The sequence below is a fragment of the Netta rufina genome, assembly GCF_964035555.1.
Source record: "Netta rufina genome assembly, chromosome: Z".
In the NCBI taxonomy this organism is placed as follows: Eukaryota; Metazoa; Chordata; class Aves; order Anseriformes; family Anatidae; genus Netta; species Netta rufina.
This window is the reverse complement of record NC_140126.1, coordinates 57,675,856-57,702,774: the sequence shown is the minus strand read 5'-3', so window position 1 is coordinate 57,702,774 and position 26,919 is coordinate 57,675,856. Positions and strand designations below refer to the sequence as shown.

General features: G+C 36.0%; 1 protein-coding gene across 2 annotated transcripts in view; it reads right to left on the bottom strand.

Moving 5' to 3' along the window:
• Positions 1-1,271: 1,271 nt before the first annotated feature.
• APC (APC regulator of WNT signaling pathway) overlaps positions 1,272-26,919 on the bottom strand; it is an 88,666-nt gene continuing 63,018 nt past the window's right edge. For both annotated transcript variants that reach the window (XM_084305410.1, XM_084305409.1), the window contains exons 8-16: positions 22,877-22,981; positions 18,295-18,393; positions 15,348-15,726; positions 13,992-14,087; positions 12,991-13,130; positions 11,937-12,014; positions 10,578-10,694; positions 9,325-9,539; positions 1,272-8,819 (exon numbers count right to left, since the gene is read on the bottom strand). In XM_084305410.1, coding sequence (XP_084161536.1) covers positions 2,252-8,819; positions 9,325-9,539; positions 10,578-10,694; positions 11,937-12,014; positions 12,991-13,130; positions 13,992-14,087; positions 15,348-15,726; positions 18,295-18,393; positions 22,877-22,981 — 7,797 coding nt within the window. In that variant the 3' untranslated portion in view covers positions 1,272-2,251. The remainder of the gene's footprint in view (positions 8,820-9,324; positions 9,540-10,577; positions 10,695-11,936; positions 12,015-12,990; positions 13,131-13,991; positions 14,088-15,347; positions 15,727-18,294; positions 18,394-22,876; positions 22,982-26,919) is intronic.

Below are 26,919 nucleotides of genomic sequence, written 5' to 3'. Positions count from 1 at the left end.
GGTCTTCCATTTTAAACACAAGGATGGAGTTCTGCATTCTACTCCAACAGCAAATCCTAACTTCAAACAAACCACATAATCTTTGTCTCTACTTCCTCTTTAAAGAACAGTAATACTAATATTAAAAGTCTCATGAAGATACTATACGCAACATATTATATAATAATGCTAATAGCAGAAGCACTGTTTGTTAACAGATTCACCTGGTGGTGTAGAAATACAGTATGTCTTTAAGCAGATTTGTCGAGAGGCAAAGAACAAAATATCTAATAAGATGCCACTTATTCCAGAAAGGTACTTTTGGTATTGGCTTTAAATTTAATCAGAATTGACTGCTGTCTGCTGATGGTATCTCAACTCTGTTCATAAACAATGCAAATCTTATGATGAATTTTAGACAAAACTGATTCATTTCAATATCAGATTTAAGTACAAAGCCACAGATACGATGTACTCTGCAACAGTGTTAAAGCTACCATAAAGGTAAACTTCTCTATTTTGGGGCTTCCTGATATTAGGGCATCTTGAATCCTGAATATGAACTATTTAGAATGCTAACTTCAGAATAGTCCAGCTGAGATACAACAAAACTGACATACCATTTCATGGTTTGTTCAGTCATGCACAGAATGGTTAATGTTTTGTTATCTTGTGTTTCTACTTTAAACCAATTCTTATCTAAATTCCAACTATATTTATATATATATATATATATATTTAAAGCACAAATCTGTCTTTTCAGCATTGTTCTAGCACAAACCATATTTGCATCAAAAAGGCTTGAGGCAGCAAATGTCCTGGTTTGTGTTCAAAATTGTTTTTCCCCTACAATAGCAAATGTCTTGTCACGGAATTCTTGCTTTGTTTCCCTTTATAATTTTTTTCTAAAAAACAAAACCAAACAAAAAAAAAAGCATGAAGATTTCAAATAGAATTAAAATTTCATCTTATAGTCACTATTTCACATTCTACATTATATCCCCAATTTTTTATTTTTTTTTAAATTGCTTTATAAATATTATTCTTATACATACAATATTATTTCAGGCTCGCAGTGATGAAAACAATTATCCTGTTTGGCTTCTGGAAATACCCTGCCTTTAGCCTTGTTATGCACCTGAGATGGGTGAAACTGTCTCAACTATAGTTATATTACAGAAGACCTAGGGCCTGATCCTGCAGCTGTTAAGCATCCTACAACAGCTATTTGTCAGTGATAAAGAACAAATACTGGAGGTACAAGGTTTTGCTGGATCAGGCCATAAATGTAAGTGCATTATACAACATATTATAAGGTGACATCTCAAAATAAAGTACTGTATTTTTATGTAATGCAGAAGTAACACACACAATTTACATATAGTAATAATTTATTCTGAAATGTTCATTTTAGTCTCTGTTGAAACATCCCCTTATTCTCATTAATAAAAGAGCAGCCATCTCACCTCAAATACCAGAATATACAACAAGTTACAGCATAGCAAAAAAATTCTACCTACTTTAAGATAAAATCTAGATCAGGTAAAATAATTTTGTTCAAGGTTTTACAGTTACACAGTTTTCTTTTTTTTTTTCTTTTTTAATTTTTATTTTTTTTTCAGAGCACAAAGGAAGTGTAAATTGTTACACCATAACTATCTATGCACGTTATGTGACCACAGAAATGTTATCATTACTTCAGAAAATAACCATCAGTTCCATTCATGCAGAAAAGCAGGCTGGGAATGCTTGTTCAGCAGAAACCATATTACTGTGAATTTCACAGCCACATGATTAATTATTGGTTTAGATGGACTCACAAGTACTAAAACTGAGTATACTTTTTTGCATAAATAATACCAATTCTTCCCTGATGTAGTTTAGTCAGTCTGCAATCTAGAAATGATTGGTAAAGCAGTACACTGTATCATTTCTACCTGCAATGTTCCATAATTTCAAGACAAGCAATATTTAAAGATTATGGGATGGGAAGCTAATTAAATACATGTTAAACATACTGTACAAATATACTTGCATTAGCAATTTTATTTCAAACTGTCAATCAGGTATTCCTCCAAAATATTACCAGTGAAGACAAAGTATACTATCAAATATGGCTTCCAGAACAAGGACTCTCTAACAAGAATCAAACCTATTTACAAAAAATAAAAACAACAAAAAAAAGCAATCCCCATTTTTCTTAAGTTTCATTCGAAACAAAAGTTCTAAGTAGCTGCTATATGTAATACATCAGTTTTATTTTGTGATGTATTTAAACAGAAGTCACCAGGTAAGAGCCAGAGTGGCGCTTCGGACTCTGAGTTCCACTGGAGTCTGTGTTTTCAGATTTCGAGTCACGTTTCTTTGTGCTGTTGTTTACCGGTGTCGGTATCTGCGACGGCCGAGCAGAACTATTGTCCACACTACTCTTCCTACGGCTCGGATTGTAGTTGAAAGGAGTAACTCTTGCGGCTACAGCACCGATGGGGGAGCTGTGTTTGCTTGAACTACTGGAACTGAATGGTGTACGCTCGCTCACAGTACTCTCATTATTTTCTGGTGCAGGAGCAGGATTAGTCTGCAGAGGTTTTGTTTCAGTGCCTTTCTTGTCTGGACTGTCTATCTGAAAGAAAGAGTTCAGACGGTTTTCTAAACCAACGGTACGAACAGGAACACTTCCATTCCCTGGATTTTGTTTTTCTTGAATCTCTTTAGAATCTTTGCCATTCACACCCCCTTTCTCTGAAACACTGTCAATAACAGGGGGAGTATTTCCAGTTGGGGACCTTCCAGATCGAGGATTGTTAATTGGGCAGTCCTCAATCCTCACCCACACATCCTCTGTCTTAGAGACAGCTGGTGCCATCTGATAGATCAGGGTTTTGGAATCAGAGCTATTTGCGGCACCCGAGGAAGAATGCTGAGGATCATTCATTATCTGGGGAATTTCATTTTCTTTTATTTTTCTCCAAGTACCTTTTGCTGGTGCTTGGCTTTCTTTATTTTGCTTGTGTCCAGACACAGAACTTCCGTGCTGCTTCTCATCTTCACTTTTTGCCTTCTCACTGGATTCTGAAGAAGCTGACAGAATCGAGGAAGAACTTCCAGTTCTTCGCCAAGTGCTTACACGAGGAAGTGATGAGGAATGCTTACTGTGTTCACGTTTCCATGTTCCTGATCTATTGACTGGCAACCTAGATGGACTTTCAGAGTGAGAACGAGCTATATCATGACGTTTTGCTGGTCTCCCATCATATTCTACAGAAGGGCTCAGATTAGGGGGTAATTTTCGCCAACCGCTAGTCTGGGCAGTTGAATGAGAGGACAAAGACATATCAGGAAGAGAAGGACTTAGAACTGGGGTCTGTAGCTGGGACCTAGTGGGAGAATCTGGCCTGGAAGGAGACAGAGATTCAAACGAAGCAGACTCTTCCAATTTCCGTCTTAGAGTTGGACTTGGAGCTTCTTTAATAAAAGTTGACTGGCGAACAAGGACAGGTCTCTCAGATCTGTCAGATTCACTTCCGCTAGATTTTGTGGACGACATTCTGGATAGGTCAGTCTTTTTGTTTGATCCGCCACTGCTGAGAATTTGGTTTAATCCTTTTGAAGCAGATTCACTTCTTGGGATGCTACTGCTACTCTTCGGTAAGGCAGTTTGCTTAGTAAGGTTTTGTTGGCTCATCTGCCTTCCTGGTGACGTGTATGACATTCTGCCTGAACTTGAAGATTTAGTTGAGGCTGTGCTAGGAGATGATGTCCTTGGCAACTGAGACAGTTTGTTTGGAGGACTTATACCATTTCTTCCTGGTGAAATTGAGTTTCGTCCTGGAGATTGCAGAGGCCGACTTAATGGCTGCTGTTGAGGTCTAGAAGGAGTGGAGTCTCTAGATCCTGATCTAGAAGGTCCTTTACTTGATCCACCCTGGTTCAACCCTGAAAGTTGCCTAGTTACAGGAGCTGGCTCAGGTTTTCCTGATGACTTGACACCTCTTGGAGAGCTAGCTGAACTTTGGCCTTCACTGGGACTCTTGGAATTTGCGTTTTTGAGTGGGGCACCTTTTTTGGAAACAGGACTAGTACTTGAAGAACTATTTCGAACTCCTGGAATATGAATCATTGTCCTACCACGTGAAATTGAAGGCACGCTTGTTTGTTGGGGTTGCTTTAACTGGCTTGAAACTTCTGAATTGGAGCGAGCTTTTCCTGTAATCATACTTTTATACACTTTTTTCCCTCCTTTGATTCCCTTATTTTCAGCTTCTGCTTTTTTAGACTCCAGTGTACTTTTCTCTCCTGGCTTAAGGATTCGTGGACCTTTATTACTAGTAAAAGGTTTTTCTTCTTGGTCTGGAGTAAGATGAAATGGTGACCCAAGGGAAATACCAGATTTTAATGAAAGGATAGAATCAGAGTCTGATGAAGCTTGCCTAGACAGTGATGCAGCAGCTGCAGCTTGATGCAAACTACTAACTATAGAGTTCGCACCTTCTTGTATTGCTTTCCAGTCAAAGTTCTCTGAATCAGGTGAGAAACCATGTTCTGAATCTGGCCTCTGTATCTCTCTCAAATCCAGTGTCAAATCTTCTGCCAATATACCACCTATATTTCTGGAATTATTTTTTTCACTTTCGCTCTTTATCCTTGATGGTTTTTTCTTTTTAGGCATGGCAGAACTAATGCATTCCTGCAAAAGGTCATCTTCGGAGTCAATACTAAGAGAACTCAGAGAGCTGTTTCTAGAGAAACATACAGGTGTATCTTCAACATGAAATGATTTGGGTGCATAACCAGAAGTCTGTGGTCTGTTTGGTTCTATCTGTGAATCAGGAGCCTCAGTTCGCTTTGCAGGTTCTCCTTCTTTGTTGTTGTTGTTTTCTTGATCAATATCACTAAGGGAACTAAGAGATGAATTGCGAGAAAAACAAACAGGTGTGTTTTCAATAGCAAAATTCTGCATTTTCTCATCTGTAGCTGCCCCTCTGTCTGGAATATCTTTAGTTGACTGACAGAAACTTTTAGGCTGGCTTCTGCTTGTTGGGTGTTTTTGACAAACTTGTGTCCTGTTGGTTGATTGCTGATTTGAAGCCTGTTCTGCATTAGTGCAGTCTTTAGCTTCTATTTCCTTTGCTTCTTTTCCTTTTCTTAATTCTGCCTTTTCCCTTGAAAGGTCAACATCATCATCATCAAAGTCTAAAGAACTTAGGGAATCATTCCGTGAAAAACAATATGGAGTTCCCTCAATAGGTGTATAATGATGAGGTGAATCAAATGCAAAGCTTCCTCTTACACGCTCTTCATTATTTGGAAGTTTGTCATTAAAATCTCTCGCATTATTTTTAACGTTCTGTTTCTTTGGGTCTCTGTTCTCTGAATAGCTTCTTTCATTATTAATATTGCTTTTAGGCTCTGTGTTTTTTCTTACACGTGCTCTGTATTCATTGTTTTGGGGAACAGGCTTTACAGGTGATGTTGGCTTCTTCTTTTCACCTTCTGATTGGTTTTTGTTACTTAAAGATGCAGATGCTTGTTGAATTTGATCCATTATTTTCTTCACTCTAAAAGGTTTGTGACTTTTTCCTTTTGGCATAGCTGAGTTAATGCACTCAGCCAGAATATCACCCTCTTCTGTTTTGTCATCATCCAGTCCTGGGGCAGTCACAGTTATGCTTTTTGCTCTCTGAGAGTCATCTGTACTCCTACCTTCTGTAGGAATAGTGTCTCTCTTTTCAAATTCCCCTGACTCTGCCCCTGTACCCACACTGTCTACGTTGGCCAACTCATTTGGTGGTGATTCTATTGTAAGATCACTTAAAGATGTAGCTGTTGAAAAATTTATTGGTGTTCCCTCAACGCAATACACCCGCGGCATATCATCACCTGGTGTAAAACTAACGTGCTTTTGGGATTGCATTCTGCTCTGTGAAGGCATAAGCTTGTAAACTGGTAGCTGGCTGGGCTTTCTGGCTACAGGAGGAGGTATTTTTGGAGCAGATGCTTGAGAAGGCTTTTTGGCTTTGCGTGAAGACTTTGTTGGCATTGCAGAAATAATACATTCTTCCAGTATTTCAATATCATCATCATCAGAATCATCCAGAATGTCTTTTTCTGCTTCAGAAGGCTTCTCTGCTTTCTTCTCTTGGTTATCCTTTGTATCATCTGACTCTTCAGGTTCTGCTTCATTTCCATGTTCGTTTTCATGTACGGGAGGCATTATTCTCAACTCTACATCTTTCTGTATAAATGGCTCATCAAGACTCAGAGCACTCAGGCTAGAAGAGCAAGAAAACCCATCTGGTGTACTTTCTGTGGCAAAATGTAGTAATGTATCAGCATCTGGCAGTACCTGAACTCTCTGCACAGCTGCATTTACAGCTGCCTGTCTAGGACCAGGCTCTCTCTTTTCTGCACTAGGTACTTTACCTTTAGCTACGTCTCTTTTTACCGGAACGCCTTGAGAAGGAGGTGGAGTTTTACTTCTGCTTGGAGGCATTGTTTGTCCTGGGCTGTCTGGAAGATCACTCGGACTTATAATGCCACTTACCATTCCACTGCAAGGCTCACTTTGAACCGAACTGGCAATCGAACGGCTTTCAAAACTATCCAGGGAACTTACAGAAGTACACCTGCTGAACATCAGAGGAGTTTCCTGCACATAATGTTCTGGTGGGCTTTTGGGGGTTTGTGCACCACTCTTTGAGGGAGATTTGGCACCTGAAGAAAACTCAACAGCTTTATGTCTAGAGGAGTCGGAAGGAGATAAGCTAGAAGTTGGAAGTCTACTGGATTTTGTTCTGATATGTTGTGATGTTGATGTGATTTCACTTACTGAGGCTTCTGCAGATAGAGCCCCACTGTTTTCCTTCAGTTCTGCTATCTGTAGTGTATTATTAGCATCTGCCACACGTGTGGATTGATCACGTCCTATTTCATCTTCAGCTGATGACAAAGATGACAGAGAGCTACACCTTGAAAAACATATTGGTGTATCTTCCACACAGTAAGTTTGTATAGTTTCCTGATTAATAGACGGAGTCTTACAGGAGGCAGTCTTTTGAGCATGACCTCCTCTGCTTTGTGCAGAACTTGGGTGGAGCTGATTCTGTCTCTTTGAAACAGCTGAGGGGGCTGATGCGTTCCCAGTGCTTGAGGAAATACGGTCAGTTTTGGTGCTTTGCACTGAAGAAGTCTTAGAAAAAGTAAAAGATGGCTTCTGAGAAGAGGGAGGAACTTCTGTTGAGTATTTTAGACTATAATCAATGGGCTGATCGACATGATGTTCCTCTTCATTGTACTTTATACTGTAATTGGTTGGTCTGTCTTCCTCTTCGTGTTGTTCCTCCTCGGAGTAACGCTCACTGTAGTTGGTTGGCTTATCATCATCGTAATCATCAACCTGGCACAGGGACTGGTTTACTTTCTGATTCATTCCAAGAGTTGAGCCTACTCTGTTCTGATCTGAACCATTGGATGCTCTTGATCTAAACGAAGAAACGCAATCTTGCTGTCCAAAAGGTGACTGGTATTTCATATGTTTATCATCTCCACTCTCAGTGTACACTGGGTAGGCTGCACTTTGGCTCCTTGACTGCCTTTGTTCATTCTGTTTCATTTCATCATCTATTATATGCTTAGGCCTTGCCCATCTTTCATTCTGAGAGGGGCTCTGCCTTCCAGAATTTAGCTGTTCGTCCGAATACTTAAGACTATAGTTAATAGGAGTGTCTAGCTCTCCATCATTGTCATCCATGTGATTCGCACTGTGTATCTTATGTGCCAAGTCAGCTGGATATTGACCATAACTACAAAACTTGCTTTCATCATCTTCAGAATAAGATTCAATGGAAGGCTTCATTTGGCCTCTTTTACCATAGCCATCACTGCTGCTTACGCTATTTAAACTATCATTTGAAGCTCTCTTGTATTCCATTTTTGCGTAAGGCACAGGACATGTCCTGCTTGAATTCTCAGGTTTAGGGAAGTATGTACTTGAGTGAGTAAGGGCGCTGGCTGCTCTCCTCGGGGCATTTCTGTCTTCTGTCAAACAGTGCATTTCAGAAGTGGAACTAGAACTTCTGTCTTCTTGTGGAATATGCATGCTTGTTACTTCTTCCATAACTTTGGCAATTTGAGCTGCAGCAGTAGAAATTTGCATTCCTATTCTCTTAGAGGAGTTCCCAGTGTTCTCTGTAGCCGGATGATAGGTATTTAAACCTACTGCTCGATCCCTGTCAAGACTTCTGTCTTTCTCAGACCGACAATTTTCTATGTTTCCTCTACTGGAAGAAGAGGAGCCAGGCAATACTGTAGTATTTAAATATGGTGAAAGTACAGTCATATTACCAGTATTAAAACTCTCTGATCTGCATATCGCATCATCATGACGACTAGAATCCAAAACATACTCACTGTATATGTTCTGCTTATGTCTCTGCTTATTACGGTGAGATGCTTTTGGGCTTAAATTATCAATATTGTCAAAAGTCTCTGATAAATGCTGAGCATCTAATTCTGCTTCCAGTGCCTTTTGTTTTCTAACATGAAGAGATGGTAAGCTTGATCCTGGAGACATAATATTAGCATCCTTATACTTTGCTGGCCTGTTTGCCATGAGGTTTCTTAGAGCTGCAGCGCTGCCCATTGCTATCATCTTGTGTTTTGAGTGGATGAGATTTTTGAGCATGCTGACTGCTCCCATGTCCCACAGTGCCTCCTGATCCTTTGCATTTCTTGCAGAAAGATTCCACAGGGTCCCACATGCATTACTGACTATCGTCAAACTGTGTGACTTCAAGTGTTGTAACAAGGTTTGTAAGCAGCTGTTCTCTCGTAAGATTTGCCTGGTGTTAAGTAATTGAAAACAAAAAATCAGTAAGTGGCATTTCAAATGAATCAGAAATAAAACAAAAACCTACTATGCTACAGGTGAGGTTAGTCCTTTGAAATGATGAGTATGAATTATCTAGTGCAAATTTGTCTTATTTTTCCTCTATTCATATGGAATCCATCCAAATCCAACTGATCAAATACTAATACAAATATGAATCACTTGTTCCCACCCTACACTCCCTGTATTAAATATTTTTCCATTCCAGGTGGTTTCCTGTACAGCTTAGCAATTTTCTCTTTCCTGGAAAAGTTTCTAGTACCGTTCATTATTTACAAGCAACAGATTTGATATTATTGTATATTCCTGTTATCTGAGTGGAATACATGCCTTACCATGTTCATCACAAATTATTGTATTTGATTACTGTTCTTAATGAATGCATTCCATTAAGATTCAACATACAAACATGCTTTTGGTACCACTATACTGTAAATTGTCAGAAAATGTATACATACCTGTGGTCCTCATTAGTAGCAATTAAGCTAGAAACATTTCTTAATATTCCTCCTCCACTTTCTATGATGGCTAGAGTGTTTGTTTGGCTCCGGTATGTGAGTGTGCCGACTAGAAATGCAAGAGCACCATCAACAGCACATATATCAGCTTTGTTCTCAGTACAATGTGCTGACAAATTCCATAAGGCACTCAAAACGCTTTTTAGGGTTGATTCCTAGGAAAATAAAATGATAGAATTAGAAAAGTTTCCAACTGTTGAACACAAGCCCTCAAAAATACTTAAGTTAGCTTCAAGGACTCTGTCAAAGATCTGTCTTTCCAGTTCCCACTGATGCGAAGTGGAACCAAGAATAAACTGAAATAGTAATTCCTATTGAACCTGCACAGTCTGAAAATACAGCCCAGAGATAAGAACTGCCTCGCTGATTCTAACCTACATTTGCAAAGAAAAAATTCATTGATCATGGGGTATTTTTTTCCCAGTTAACTGCAGAATTTTATTTTTGCTTGGATGAAATCTCGTGTTGTATGTTAAACACCCAATATTTTGTTTTCTGTTTTCCTACGCATGTCTCTATTTCTCTAGTTTTCCTCACAGACACTCATAATTTGTGATTTAATTATGTTCCAATTTCTGATTTCTGAGCTGGTAAGCTAGAGACATATAGCACTGCACACACCAATAATTTTCTTTGCTTCTCTCTTACCATCAGCTATGGATTTGCTATTGCTTGCCAGAAAATTTTGGAATTATGAACCACAATATTTGTTAGCTGCCATAATGGTAAAAATGGTTTGAAGATTAGCTGGCAGAGGACTCTGGGATGGAATATAATTCCGTATGATTGCAGGAATTATACCAAGAATATATCCAGAAAATGGCAGAAGTGGAAGTTACCTATTCACTAAATCAGAAGAGGTTGCACTGAATTGCAAAATTATAAAAAGTGCCTATTAGAACAGCGCAGCTCATGAAACTGAAGAGCAAAAGCTGTCAACTCTCATCAATAAAATTATATACCATTAGTTCTGAGTTGACATTGATATGTTGTGATCTGCTGCCCCATTAACTCAAAGCAATTCTATTCAGCAATTTCAATTGCTTTGAGTTAGGTAACTTTAATTCAGAAGTTACCTAAAACACCCCAAGTATTTGATCTACGACTTCTATCAAGAAGGACCATACTTTTATTTTGTATAGAATAAACAGAACATTTCAAAAATTTATCTTTTAGTTATTTATACATGATACCTTCTTAACTTCCAAAGCACATTCCATCAATGCTTTCACACTCCCAACTTCTCGTAGTGTCTTCTTACTGTTTACATCTGCTCGCCAGGACAAGTTCCTCAACACACTTGCAATGACCTGCAAACCATGAAAGAAAAATATTATACATAGATGCATATAAACAGGTGTATTTTATATATGTATGTATAAGCAAGCATATATAACAGTCTCATTTGTGCCAGGAGAGGTTTAGATTGAACATAAGGAAGAATTTCTTCACAGAGAGGGCAGACAGGGCTGCCCAGAAAATGGTGGACTTCCCATCCCTGGAGGTATTTAAGGTATGTATGGAGGTGGCACTAAGGGACACTTTAGCAATGGGACCTGGTAAGTCAGGTTGATGATTGGACTTGATGATCGTAAAGGTCTCTTCCAACCTAGATGATTCTGTGATTACATAAGAAATATATATCTTATTGCTTACGACATTAAATAAAAATAATTTAATATTTAGTAATTTTAAACAAGTTCCCAACCAATGAAGAACAGTTGTGCGTTCTCAGCTCTGAGGATCACCCTACACACTTCATAAATACTGTTTATTTTCAAGATATTTTCCTCTACAGCACAGGATCAATAGGAAGAGACACTCGTGTCACACCAAACACTTTGCTCATGCTTTGGCAGTTTCTCCGGGAGGTGCTGCTGTGGAGAGCAGGTATGTATGTACGTACTAAAAGTACAACCTTGGCAAGTCAGATACAGGTTTTTTTTTTTTTTTTTTTTTTGAAGAAGAGCTTCCTCTACTATGGTCCCACTATTATTAACTTTCTGTTACTGTAGAGGAGCCACAATAATGTGTTAACCCTCAGTCCACTAGCACTACTGTAAGTAAGCTGAATTAGAGAATCTAACTTTTCTTGAAAATTGGATTTCCACCAGCAGACGAGGATCATACAGACGAGTTTTACAGCCCATGTATTTTGTGTGTTTTGGTGAGAAAACAGTACCACAGCTTACCATTTTTACTACAAGAAAGTTGTACTTCATGGTTCACAGAATTAATATAGGTACTAACTTTGCATCAAAGTTAATGCAGGTAAGACAAGAAAAGAGCAACAATTAAAAAGTCAGGCTAGGATAAATGCAGCACATTTCAAAGACACACTAATTAAAAAAAATAGAGAAGGCAGCACCCTAGAAACTTAATGCAAAGACAAAATTCAAGTATAAAAAACTGATGTCGAGAGTAAATCAGAAGGAAAGTAAATATTAAGAAAGGAGAGCAGAAATACAGTATTTTCACATAATGCAATAAAATTGAAGCAAAGCAAAATAATGGAAACAGCCAAGAAATATTTCACCTAGTAAAGACGTTACCTGCTGTAAGTCTTCACTTTCAGACTTCAATTGGGCTACAAGAGCTCTCATGCAGCCCTTCATAGAACACAATGTAGCCTGATAAAAATCAGAAGAAAATAGAGAAGAAATAGTTCTAAATGACAGATTATGTGGCTTGCTTGTGCTCAATACTTTGATATTTTCATCTGATCATTTGTGAAGTTCAAAAAAAAGCTTTGGAATACACGTTTCCAACAATAAACATTTGGTCCACAACTATTAAAAATTTAAGCCTAACACAGTTTCTGTACTGGGAAATCCCGAAGTGGTAGAATTATGCTAAATTTTACTTTTTTTTTTTTTTTTTTTTTCCAACAGGTCTAAGACCAGATCTGGAAAAGTACTAGTTGAGAAGCCTTCTTTAACATATGCTGGGTAGCATACTACACAATTACCTGTAAGCTGGCAATGTGTTTTTCCCTGCTGTCTATAGAGTCTCACAATTACACTTTTCATTTCAAACATACAAAATACTAAAAAAGATGAATATTTAAAACTAAAACGAACTAATTCTTCTAATTCTTTGAAGTAGTGCCTGTGATGAGCTAGATATTCAATAAATGTTTAAGAGTGAGCTCCAGCTTGAAGAGGTTTGCAAAATCTTTTTGGACAATAATAGTATTATTAAGTGACTATTTAACAAAATTTGGCTCAATTAACAGTTTTAGTTCAACATCCTCAGAAAAATCAGTCACTGTCTGTTACTGTTGGTCCATAATCATTATGTGTTATACATTACTGAAAGATCATATGTATTGCTTATAAAAAAATAAAATCAATTGGTAAAATCCTTACTTTCAGTGACAAATTAAAAATGACTTGATTTAATGTGACAGTTGATACTGTAATGGTATAATATAACATTCATGTCTGTGGTACTCTCAGTAAGGAACAGGATGAAATGGCATTTTCTTTTTCTCTCCTGAGCTCAAATTCAATATCCTATCCTCAAGATTTCATCACCTGCCTGAGTATTACAATTCAAACATAGCTTTCAACTGAAATTATAATATGTTTGAAATTCTATTCTTACCTTGTTTGCCACATCCCCAAAAGTCAAGTTTGTCAGAGCCATTCCAGCATACCTCCTTAATGTAACACTATAGTGGTCATTTGTAAGTCCATACATTTCACAGTCCACTTGCAACAGTTCAGCAATGGCCTGCAAACCTCCTTTAAAAACAAATTAATAATAATAATAATAAATTATAGTAACAAATTTCAATCCTTATACCAAGAATACAGCTTGTATATATACCAATGAACAAATTGCATTTATAGGCATGGAACAAAGCTCAAACACCTAAAAAACCTGAAGGCTCTGAAGTAAAATAAGCCATTATATAATGACTGTGGATCTCAAATTCTATGCTTAGCACTGGCTGAAAGGTTGCACTACATCATACTGAGATTTTGGAAGAAATGGAGTGAAGTGGGAAGAGAAACATTTATGCAGAAGTAAGGAAAACTCTCACATTTTATCTCCACCCAGACAAAATCATGACCGATGAAATCACACCAGTTAATTAAAAGGCTATTTAGTAAATCTGACAGGTATTGATTTATTAATTATTATTACTGAATATTATTTTCTCAGGAAAATATACTTAGAATATTTTTACACAGAATCAGCAAAGAAAACCTGCCTGCACAGAACTGAGTATGGACAAAAAAGTTCAGGCTGCTAAACGGGAGCCTACTCATGACACAAAAAAAACCTCTGGAAAGCAGCCTTCACTCCAAGCTTCTGAAAATCACAAGTACTTCTATGATTATATACTCTTCCAAAATTCAGTGTTCATGCCAAATAAAAGAGTAACTTGTATAATAACCTGTCCAAAGGCAAAGGATACAGTTAATTTAAACTGCTTTAATCACTTAGAGATCAACATCTGACACAAATGAACTGAAAATCTGTTTAATCCAGTGGTAAAACAATGCCACATATCCATCACATATCCATACACAAATATGGAATGTCAGTGTTTCCAGCAAGTGTTTCAAAGGAAGTCAGAGCAACACATTTGGTCTTACCGAGCTCATTCATTGCATGCCTATGTTCTTCGTCAAATGAAAGTTTCATCAAAACGCACACAGCAGGACAGATCTGATGATCAACTGGAGCAGGCACTGATCCAGAAATAGGTAACAATTAGTATTTCCTAGGTGTATAGCTTTGTATAAAGATTTTCAAAGAGAAACTGAATTTAAGATAAATCAATTGCAATTTTTGTTCAGGGTTTTTATCTTCCTATTAATCCAAGAATAGACAATTACTTCAGAATATTACTACTGTATCTGTATACACAGATGCCTGAATAAATCTACAAAAAAACAAGATGACATATAAGTACTAGAAATATACTTGATGCTGAAAAAGAAACTAAGGAGAATCATTAATCTATATATTAAATTAGAAATATAACTTCTGGTACCAATTATCTTACTACTCTTGAAAAATAAAAATCTCTGTGAAAGAAAGCATTAAGGTTAAATATTATAGTGGCATTGAATAACACAACACCTAAAGTGAAGCTGTTTCATTGGGTGTTAAGTCATTAGGAATGATTGTCTAAGCCCCTTTGTTTCATAGTTTTAAAATTCGTAATTTTGTTAGCTAGATACTGGCTGATGCATAAATTGTATTGATGCATGTTGTTCAGAGCCCAACTTCTGCGAAATGGTTGTGGCAGAAAACTCCAAAACCTATGATGCAGCTCACTGATTTCAGTAGTACTTCCTACAACCTGTATTTACAAAATGCCATCAATTCAGAAAAGCAGTTGAATTATGCAGATTAAATCTTTTTTGTAACTGCTCCCTAAGAAAATTCCTATTTCATTTACATTGCTACATCTCTGGTATTTTAATATTGAAATATGTCTCATGTACCACATTATAAATAGTAGCCATTATATTGGCTAGATTGAGATTACTTAATTTGCGCTCTGTACCTCTCTCCTAAATGAAGTGTGAATCTCGCAAATACATCTGAATGAAGAACAATTTGGGATTACTTATTTATTTAGATATCCTTCATTATTCATCAAAATGTAAAACAGGAATGAATAGAAATTTACTTTTAATTTACAGATCATATGCATAAAACACTAGAGTTTTCATCTAGAAAGCATACAGAAGCCTTATGATTTGAAGGAACAGGTTTATAAATAGGGCATCATATTTGTAATAGGTACTACTTCCTAACACTACCTTAAACTTAAAAAGTGTATTTGTACGTACACCCACATGCATTTATTTGCAGATACCCATATATATATGTATATATATAGATAACAAATCTTACATATATTCAACATGATTTCAGATTATATTGTATTTTTTGTTAATTCACTGTTTTTCAAAATTTATACAGCTTGAAGAACCTACTTGGGTTTTTGTCTTGGTCCATGCCTTGTTCATGTGCTTCCTGCCATTCCCAACATGTTTCACAGTAAGCACGAATCTGCTCCAAAAGATGGAGCACGCGGATTTCCCGTCTGCCTCGCTTATCATCAGGCTGGGAGTGAATGATGTTATGTAGTGCTGCGCTGGCTCTGGCACGGGCCTCTTTGCTACCACGAGAGTTCCCTAACAAGACAGAGTCTTTATCGTTGCCATGTAAAAGCTGGATGAGGAGAGGAAGACATCCAGACTGGCGCATGGCTATGCAGCTGTCTTGGGAGCTAGACATTGCTAGCAATGTTCTTGACATGTCATCTTTATCATGAGTACCAAGCATTGACAACAATGAGTACACCATTTCCACCTGCAGGTCAAATGATTTTAAAAAATACAGTTACATTTTAAAACTGCATATAAAAATAAATTATAATGAAATCTGAATGGTACACATGAACAAAAAAAACCCAAAGAAACAATTGATTTAATGCTGCAAGAATTTTAACTATTATCACTACTTCACCATTTATAACCTCAATAAATCTCATTTAGTGATTAAATAGCTAGAATAAGTGTGTGGTAACTGTAAGCAGTTCTATTAATCTATAGGTCAAATGGTGAAGACTTCTAACTTTCCATTGTACAAAAAGATTAATGAAACATAGTAATGAAAATATTTTAGTTTGAGACAGTTAAAATATAGTTAAAATAAATTATATCTCAAAAAATCATGTATGAACGACATTTTCATGTACGAATGTTCTTCAGTGAGAAATTATTTTCCAAATGGCATTAAATACAATTATTTGAGGCAGGATAAGAGTGATTACATGAACTTTTAATTTCCATTGTACTAAAACAATGCTGCATCTACATAAAATTTTCATGTAATATTTTCAAATTAACTAACCATTTTTTGTCACAATGAGTGACTTGCATACAGACCAGATTACTTACAGCAAATGCAAAGCTGAAGAGTTAGAGGAACTCTTTATGGGGACAAAACCAGAAAAGAAAACAAATGCTCTTTTATAACATATCATGTAACTACCGAGCATTTATAAAACTAAATAAAGTCATATAAACCTAGCATTACACATTTAACTTGGTGCAACAAAAAATCACAGCAAAAAATAGCAATTCTTGAGGGATCCCAATACACTATGTGGCTTGTCTACCCAACCTGTTTTCTTCACTAGTAGCCTTATAATGAGAAATGTATTTGGTCCTTGCAGTCAACTATTAGTAGAATAATATCATGTAGAAGGTGATTTAGATACTATCTGAAACTCCTGAACTCTATCCAAACTCCTAAAGCCAAGATAAACAGCAACATTCAAAATGACAGCACAACATAAAGAAACTACCAAAAGGAACTGTGAAATAGCAGAGGGAGTTTATTTAAAATATGCTAAGAAATAGCACTTGGGACTGCTAAACAAAGTTTTCTACTACTAATTAGATTTTTGCACTAGTTACTAGATCAGTAAATGCTTTTATTTGGTTTCTTCACAAACAGTTCTAATGTGTCTGAAGGTAAGTACAAATACCTAGTTAGATAAAAATTGAATGGCAGTGAGTAGACTAAGCAGAGAGTCTGGTAACATGTATTTCCCTGAATGCCATAGGACTGCTGGAGCAAGGAAATCTTAAAATTTACAAAACTATGATTCCATGCAAAATCCACTGAAATAGTCCTGTAGCCAGTTTTATGACAGTCTAGCATCCCGGTTTGGAGATTCTTGGTCTGGGAAAATTCATATGTAGTATTAAAACAAACTGCTTGGATTCGTAAAAGAGAGTGAATTTAATCTGCTTTATGTGTGCCTTTTGACAGATGTTTCAAGTTGCAGTTTTTATTCCACAGTTACTGTGATTTGGAAGGCAAAGTTTCTGTCACAGAATAAAGCTGAAGCCACCAAAATCTGGCCTAGAAGTTGTGGCAAACACAGTATAGGAAAAACTAAAGTGTACTTCCCTCTGTCTGTATACCACACTGCAGAGACATCTCTTTCTGTATTTGTAAATGCATAACTGTATGTAGAACCCCTACAAATTTCCTCTCTTCTCATACATTGCTACTAAACTTTTCTTACCCACAGCAGAGTAAGTTCAGCCTATTTCTTTGCCTGTATCCTTCCACAATCAGCATCTTTCCCTGCATTCAGGGCTATCCTCATCTGTAACTTCTAGAAATTCTATGATTTGCAATGAAAGATTCTTAAACAAACTACCTGATATCACATTCATTTGCTACATGCATACAATGCACGACAGAAAATCTGTTATAACAACCTATTTAAAGCCCAAAGTAGTTAGTACTATGCCAATCTAATAATAGCCCCTGCTTCCCAGAAGACTGGGCTTAGCACCCCCATCTATACTACTGCTGATTCCAGAGGCAATATGAACTCTAGTGGTTCACGAACTTAATTGTGTGTTACAGATTTACACATTTTTCCCTCTCTTTTTATGCTGTACACACACTTTTGAGTGCACTCTATCATAAACAGGCATTACTGTGAAGAGCTTACATGACTTTTTTAAAGTTCTGGTCTAGTTAATGTCTTAGCAATCACATCTATTTTGTGAATTTGGTCTCTGTAAAAGTGTTTCAAGAACTGTTTTTAAAAGGGTTAGTTTTCATCTTGGAGTATAAATCAACATCACAGAGTTTTAGAATACTGCAGAAATTTCTAGCAATTGTTTTTTCCTTACTGTAGTAACTATTAACTGGTCATCAATAAGTTCAGAACAGGAGGGTTTCTGTGGATGTATTTTAAAAGGGGAAAAATACTGTTAAGTTTTATCTCCATAAAATTACTATAGGTGGATAGATTATTCAACTAATATTAGTACTACTGGCAGAAACAATGAGATTATTGTATTAGTAAAATGTAGCATTAGCGACCTGTGGTTTGTAATCTTCGGTTACCTTGGTACCCAGATGACTTGTCAGTCTGCGAGGAACAGAATAGTTATTACTAGAGCTCATAACACTGGCTGTCTCATGGTCCATTCGAGCAGCAGAACCCTACAAATTTAAACAACAATTCAGTATAACATGAAGTCTAACTGAAAAAACAACTACTGTCTAATTCAATTTCAGCACTGGATCATGAAATCATATTTATAGTGGTGAACTGTCAATGTATTTTGGGTAAGTTAGGTCCTCCCTGCCCTTACACTACTTAGATGTCTCTGTTAGGTGGGGTTTATTAACCACTTCTCCCAAAATTCAGTCTCAATGGAGTTCCGTTTTCAATGGAATTCTTTTATATTTCCTATTTTCATCGAGAAAAGGGAGAACTGGACTGTGCAGCAAGCTGAATTATGATTTTTATGGAGAGAAAAAAGCAGCTTTTACTTTTATGTCAGATTACATACTGCCTAATGATATGCATACATCTTCAGAACGCGATCAGATAAGCAAGAACTGACAAGTTAAGAGATTCATCTGGACAAGGAGTAACCATACTTGAATTTGTCCACATCGAAAGCAAATTACAAATGGATGAATCGGTTTTATTTTTAATGAAACACTGTAAAACAATGCTGACACTATTTGCTGCAATTTTCTTAGAAATTATTGTGAACGTCCCTACCTACTGTAGCAGGAACTACTATTAGGGTATTTGCTGTCTTTCAATCTATTTGGTGTATTTTTCCTTTTCCACCTTTGCTATCCACTTTTTTTTTTTTTTTTGTCTTTGCTGATCATTTTCTCTGCTTACTGTCTGTGAAGTTTCCTTTACTATTTCCCTCTGTCCCCATTCAGTTTAGGAACTTAAAAATACATTTGAATAGCGAACGCTTTAAGAGAACTTTGTTCTATTTATTTCATTTCTGTATTGGTGAACTTCATCTTGCAAATGAGATGAGTGCCTTACAAAATTTACATCTCCCCAGTGCTCTGTTGACCTGAACCCAGATCTCTGTTTTTCTTTGGTGTTTTTTTTTTTTTCTTTTTTTTTTTTCCACCTCCCCCCCATATCAGGTCTAACAGCAGCTGATAGCAGAAGGAAGACAACTTCCTGAAAGTCCTGAATCCCTTTATATATACCTAGGTAAGTATGTTACCCACCACGATCATAAGATGGTGATATGATACATGTGTATCTGGAATCATGTTTGTTCTCTCAATATCACAAAAAATAAACTCCAGAAGCTGAAAAATTACTTCATATTCTAACTGTTTTTAACCACTAACTGTGAGGGAATCACAGAAGCCACACAACTCCTACAAAAAATCATAAATATCAGTGGACTGTATCAGTGACATTTAAAATGCTACGGATAAAATATTTTAAAGACAGTTCTTTCAATCTAATGACTTCTAATATCGGAATTTAAAACTAGAATCAATTATAAAATTAAAAGTAGTTAGTAGCATACTGACTATGCAATCAGGGCAAAAATTTCAAAGGGGGTGCCTGCACACCTAGTTGAGAATACCTGAATACCTCAGTGGAAATCAGCAATAGGAACTGTAAATGCTCACTCACTTTTAGTATCCAAAAACTGCTTTACTGAGGTAGTCAACAATCCTTGGCTGATCTTGCCCAAAAGCTAGAATGTGTTCGTGAAATTATTAGCTTAATTAACAAAACAATATTGTCAAGCTATCTGGACGAATGAGTATCAGTATTTTTTTTTTCCAATGAAAACATAAAACAACGAAGAAAACTGTATGAAAGACACTTTGAAATAATTTGTTGTTTTTCAAGGTGCACCATAAAGAAAGAAGATGAATATTCCTCTCAGAGTATTTGCTATTCATACAGTTCAATATCTTAAATTTGAAATTGAAAGTGAGTATAATTAAAGTTGGAAATAGCTTCATGTAGAGTTTGTTTAAACAGAAAAAATCTCATTATATTGGAACATTTAGAACCATTATTATACTCATTTCACTCTCCATTTGAATCCAGAACATTCATACATATTACAGAATAAGTACTAGCACAGGATGCTAAAAAGTTGTAACTAGAATTATTTAAAGTCATATATTAATTTATTCCAATATATATTTCCAATGTAAACAAGCCTCTATGTTCGCCGTTGAATATGAGAAAATTTCAAAATCTTTAAGCTTAACATGAAAACTATATTTTACTTTTTGAATTACTCACTTCAGTAATCTGTGGTGCTATGAATATGGGAGAGGACCCCAATATTTTTACACTGACCAATCCCTTCATATCATTTTGACCTCAGACTACGTTCAGAGGATTACAGGTTCAACATGATGTATATGCAAAAATTCTCCACTGCTAAATTCATTACGATCATCTTACCCAATACAGTAAAAAAGATGAAAGCTTGGAGTACTACCTGTTAAAGTTCACCACAGTACAGACAGTAATATTGCACTTTTCCTATTCTTTCTCCCAAACTGTACTTATTTTTGTTCCCATACCTATTTCATTCAGAGCCATCATGTGGCCTTGCTACTTGCAGGATGCCAGGAGTCCCAAAAGAAATGTAACAACCTTTTTTTTTTAGTGGGTCCTAAAGACTGATTTGGAAGAATTAGTTTAAGAAATGTGTAGCTATTCATGTGAGAAAGTGAAAAATTACAAACAAATATTACATGGACCATTCTTGTGTAGGACTTTCTCATTTTAAACCATCTCCTATTTGTCTACTTCATCTTGTTTTCTCTTGTTATAGCTCACTGCTATTCACTCAGTGTTTGTTTTACTATGCTTGTTACCTTCCCTGTCAGTCAGGTTATTTTCCCTATTTTGTGTCAGATTTTCCTAATGCAGCAGACAACCTAACTGAATGCCTTTACAAATCTTGCAAAACAAAGGAATGCAAAAACTTCTCTTCAGTGCCAGCACAGTGAGCATAATGGGAGAACAGAGCTGAATGATGAAAGGGACAAAACTGAATCCTGAAAAATCTCAGCTTCAACTGGCAGCATTTCAATTAACATTCATTTATGTTAGTAGATGGGGCTACAAAAACAATGAGAGCCAGGTTATTTTGTTAAAACTTCTTGCACTCCACTTAGTAGTGACTGCTAAAAGAAACAAAGTATATTCAGCTGGTTTGTCACAAATAAATGTTATGCCCAATCCATTAAGCCTTTTCTCTCTGGACTTGCACTGCAAGTAAATAATCCCCAGATGTCTCCAGAACACAGATTCAGAGCCCTGGATCTATCAGTCTCCAGGAGGAAATAACATGCATGTTTTAAAGATTTTTTATGAGGCAAAATTCAAATCACTAAAATCCCAAACATAGGACCTCAAATGAAGAATGAATGAATCCTCCACTTGAGTAAGTCTGCCAGGACATGACAATCCCTTCTTTCTTCCTTCCCTGTAAAATATCTGTTCTCCAAAATAACTCCTGATTCATACAATGAAGACAGATGATACAGCCACAATGCATCAATTATTCAAACACATTATGCTTTCAGCCTCAAAGCAGTGCTGAACTATTTTTTTTCCCCACACAATAAAGCTGTCATAAGAATTAGAGTCAGAGCCTCATGCAATTGCTCAGATATGGCTGATAGAACTTAATTCTAAATGGTAATCAAATATATTTCAAAAGCAAAATCATGAGCTCTGCTTAATGTTTAATCAAATGAAATATTCTAACCAACCACAATTTATATTCTTTCTGATAAATCTTCTTGTCCATAATACTTTCAGAAGGATTAAAATAATTCTATTTCCCCAAAGTAGCAGAAATATTTTGCATATGAATTCAACTATTAGATTTGTAGTGTGAAGTTTAGGAATACACATTACTAATGGGAATGTCTCAGCTACAGTTGGAGATCATGAACTGAATGAACATTAATGCATGGTAAATAAACCTGAATATTCTTAGCTATTGAAGGGTTGATAAGTATTTTTTAAAAAGACAGAAAGAATTTAACGTAACACCTAAAATGTAAACCCACTAATGTATTTCACTAATATAATGAAGAACAACTGACTGTTTAGAAGCATTTACAAAAACATTTAGCACACTTCCAGATTATCTCATTGATAATGCTGTTTCAAATCTTTATCTGAAATAGTATTAAAGAAACATCAATGATAAACCTGCCATTTGAATCTTCTCTTAAAAATCACTGACATTTCAGTGATAATTTATAAAGTAAAATTTTGAACCATTTCTCATAACTAAATCATACTGCTAACATTACAATTCACCTACGATAAAATATTTTCTCTAGTCATTTTTCTTATATCCATCTTAGTATCAAGGTCATTAATTATTTAAACAAAAGAAAACCACTCCCTGCATTATAGAATGCTTATACTTCATCTTATAAAAACATTTCCTTCTAATGAATACAAGTAATTACTAATTTCTAGATGGAATGAAGAAAACCAAATCATTTTAAAATGAGCAGGCATACAAACATTGTAAGGTATATATCAATAAATAAGCACTGTACATTTCCAGCACTATTACATCCACATTATTTATGTATAACATCACCAACTGAAAAAATATATCATATCAACAAACAAAAATAATCAATTTACCTGACCAGTACTGCTAGTTGGCATACTGATTTCTGCTGCTCCTTGACCTTCACTCTGCCTCTCAGTATCATGGGAACCTGCATCATGCTTGCTTTGAGGTGCTCTCTGTTAAGATAAGAGTTTATGAAATTATATTCAGAAATGAAGTATGCAACCATTCAAAGCTCTCTAGACTGTGAATATATCAATGCTGCATCTTCACAAAGCCGTTGAACAGTACTTTGTATTTCGCAACACTTAGAAATAATTGAGAAATAATTAACAGCTGAGTGTCTTAGGAAAACTGCAGGATGAAAGTGAAGCATGTCCTCTGAGGATTATAGCCCTGCAAGACAAAGGATTTGCTGTGAGACACTGGAACACCATTTTCCACCAGCTGTGCTCACGTCGCTATCAGAAATGTAACAGAATTGGAGCAAACAACTGTCTTCCCTGCACTGCCACGTGATCTGTGCATTTGCTGGAGACTAGGGCTAGCACGGTTAAATTAAGCTTCACAATCACAGACAAACAAATTCTGGGTGAAAAGAAGGCAACCTGTATATTAAGGATTGTTCTGAATTTTAAAGTCAAACAGAGTAGGAATAACTGGTTCGATGCAAATAAAGTTGCTATATCCTTGATGCTGTATCAACCTGATCACATACAACCAAAATAAATTAAACCTATAGAGCAACCTGACACAGATGAATGTTTCAGTTTCTTAAGGAGACCCACTTTTCTGCACGAGTACGTGGAAATTAAACCAGTGTCCCCACCGCTCAGAGAGATCAACACCAAAATCAGGCCTTTAAATACAGTTCCTTAAAAAAGCAAATAGAATAACTGAGTAGTTATGAAGTACGTGAATATCCAGCATCATCCACTACTATGCTTAAAATGTCCCAGCTTTTCAGAACAATACATAAGCCTGTCCTTGGAATTGGTTTGAAGTCTAGAGTTGAAAAAGTATCGTCCTACCTCAAAAGCACGATTATTCTTACAGAGTCATAGAATGACAGAATACCCCAAGTTGGAAGGGACACACAAGGATCACTGAATCCAGCTCCTGGCAAATTAATTTTGATGCCAAGCCTCATTTTTTAGAGGCTACTACCATACGCTTATTTGAATTTCATTTTTTAAATTATTTGTTTATGCTTGCTATATTCAATTCATTTTTCACAGGGACCTACGATGTTTTTGAGCAGTACAGCTTATCATAGCACAGTCTACCCCATCTAGCTTTATGGAAATTTCTCTTTTACTTTCAGGAGAAGCATAATTCAATGTGCACATACTGAAACTCTTTCGGTTACCTGAAAAAAGTTAACTTCTTTAGGTGTATGGTGATCAAACTCATACATTATCCCCATTATACACTCTTTTATTTTGTTCATATAAAGACATTAGAGCCTCAAACCCAGAAAATGTTTAGTGTTGAAAAGAGTTTCAAAAAACAGTAACTACATGTTTGACAATAATTTTGGGATAGACATTAAAAAAATAAATCATATATATATATATATATATATGCGCTAATGGAAGAAAATATGTCAACATAACACAAAGTAATAAAAAAAGTGACATACATGACTGTTAACATTTTTCTTAACATGATATGCTCAGTTATGGAAACTGAGTATCACATTTGCCTTTTAACTCACAAGGCCAAACTCTGAACACTTTTCTGGAAACAGCATTACTGTTCTTTTAAATTTGAATTGTAATTTAAAAACTCACTATCTCTGTCTGTGTATGAGATTATATTGCTATGGATGCTCATACCATGACTGAAGACATTTTGGTCCCCAGTACAAGAGTGGGGACTCAATCAAGATCGGTATGAATACAGTATAATGACTCTCCCTCTCTCACAGTATTCTCAGTCTTGAATAAAGTGTAATGATGAGTTTGACATAAAATCTAGATCCACTGTAACTCAGAACAGAATTTTCCAGCCATCAAATAATTTTCGATCTCATGAAGAAGGTAGTATTTAATGTACCTAAAGATGAAAAGCAGAACCACTCATTAGCAAGGCTAATGAATTACTGGGTTACCCTAGGGGATAATGTTATCCATCGAAAAATAGTCCTGGATTTTGGGCACATTTTTTTAGGGATGATGATGGTGGTGGTATATTTATTAAATAGAGTTAATGTAACTAAAGCACAGTCAGGGAGATACTTCATTCCCTGACACCAAAAGCAGAACTCTCCTCAGCACTCTGTTCCTCTCTTTCCATTTGTATCAATTTTATTTTTCACGTGCTATTTATGAAAGAGGTGGCTTCCCTTTTCTCCAAAAAGCTCTCAAAATATGCCACTACAAAGAGAAGTCAACATTACATCCAAATTCATTCAGAATTATAAGGCCATTCTTAACATTTATAAAAGCAAGGCTTACCTTATTTTAAACATCAGTGTGCACTCGCGCAACACGCATGATTAAACACACATATTGTCTCATCAGTCATCCATAGGGCTTGTAGGTCTGTCATTTCTGATTTCTGGCATCACACTACAGAAGTAACTCTAAGGTTTTAAATTACCACGTATGCTTGTTAGCTTTTGTAGCAGAATAGCGAAGGACTGCACGTGCCTGTAAGAGCAAGATAGAGGTGCTCCCTCCATCTTGTCACTATGCTCTGAACGCTTCTGAAGTCAACACCAATTATCACTTGACAAGTAATTTTGCTGTTATTTACTAGTAGAAAAGTACATTTACATTTTTGCTAAGACAACAAACTGCAAATAGTTGTACTTAATATCTTGTAAACATGAATTGCTGAAAGTCTTTTATGTATTTATTAGGACTAAACAATTTTCCATTCAGAGATTATTTTTTTCACAATATTCAACTACCCTGTTATTGTCTGTACATTGAAAACTACAGACTCTTATTTTCTAGAGAGTATAAAATATGCCATAACTTCACAGTAAGCACAACAATTACACACATACGGGTGTAAATAAGAACTTAAGATCGAGAACAACACAAGAAACAAGAACAAGCCAGAAGACTGAAACAGTTTTGTTTCCACTGAGTCATAAGGCAAAAAAAAAAGCAGTCAGATGAATCTTTCAGAGGATGCCTGCCTATCACAGTTTAAACAGTTAAAAGTTTGCAAAGCATTAATCTCCGTATGTAATAAATCCTTTATTTTATCTACAGCAACACCGCAAAATGGAACATTCACATTTCAAATGACAGATAGGCCTGTGCCACTGTAACAAATCGAAAACCCCGTATTAAGTACTTGACAAGAAATTGTGTTTTTCTTTTAAATGCAATTTCAGATTTGTACCTGACAGCAAAACATCCTGTCTTTGAAGGGGTCTAACTCTATATAGGATTTCAAACTTTGCTATGAAGGTTTTAAAAAACATTTTATTGATACATGAGAATTGTTATGAAACTGGGAGGTACTCGCAAGTAAACTACTTCAACTATTTCTAACAGCATTTACACGAGCTAGCAATTTGCAAAGCCTTACAAATGAGTGCTGAAGTTTTCTTTGCTGATTTATTTCACAAAACTACTCTTTATAGTATATTATTATATTTGGTCTTTTTCTACAGCATATATTGCTCTTAGATTCCATAATGATTGGCATAACCACACAGGCCAACCATATCAGCAGATAAAGCTGTGGCATTTATTATTGACAGTAGATCTTTATAAACATAAGGAGCACATTCAAGTTGGGTATCATATCAGGCACAACAGAAATATACTAAATGCCTCATGTTTACACTTTTCAGTTACAAGGACTTTGCAATTTCACTGCTAATACCCTCCTTCTTGCCACCAGGCGATTTCAGCTAGATCCAGATGCTATTCAATAGGACTTGGCCATCCATCAAATGACTTAACCTACACCAAAGTATTAATAACTGTGTAGAAACTACCTCCTTTACCACCAGCACATAGGTAACTCCTAAAACATGCAATAACAGTACAACCAGCCAACCAGATACGTTATGGGTAAGATACCATAATAAAATTTTGAAAAAGCAGAAGAATTAGCATGTATTCATCAGCCAAGTAATTTGAAAAAC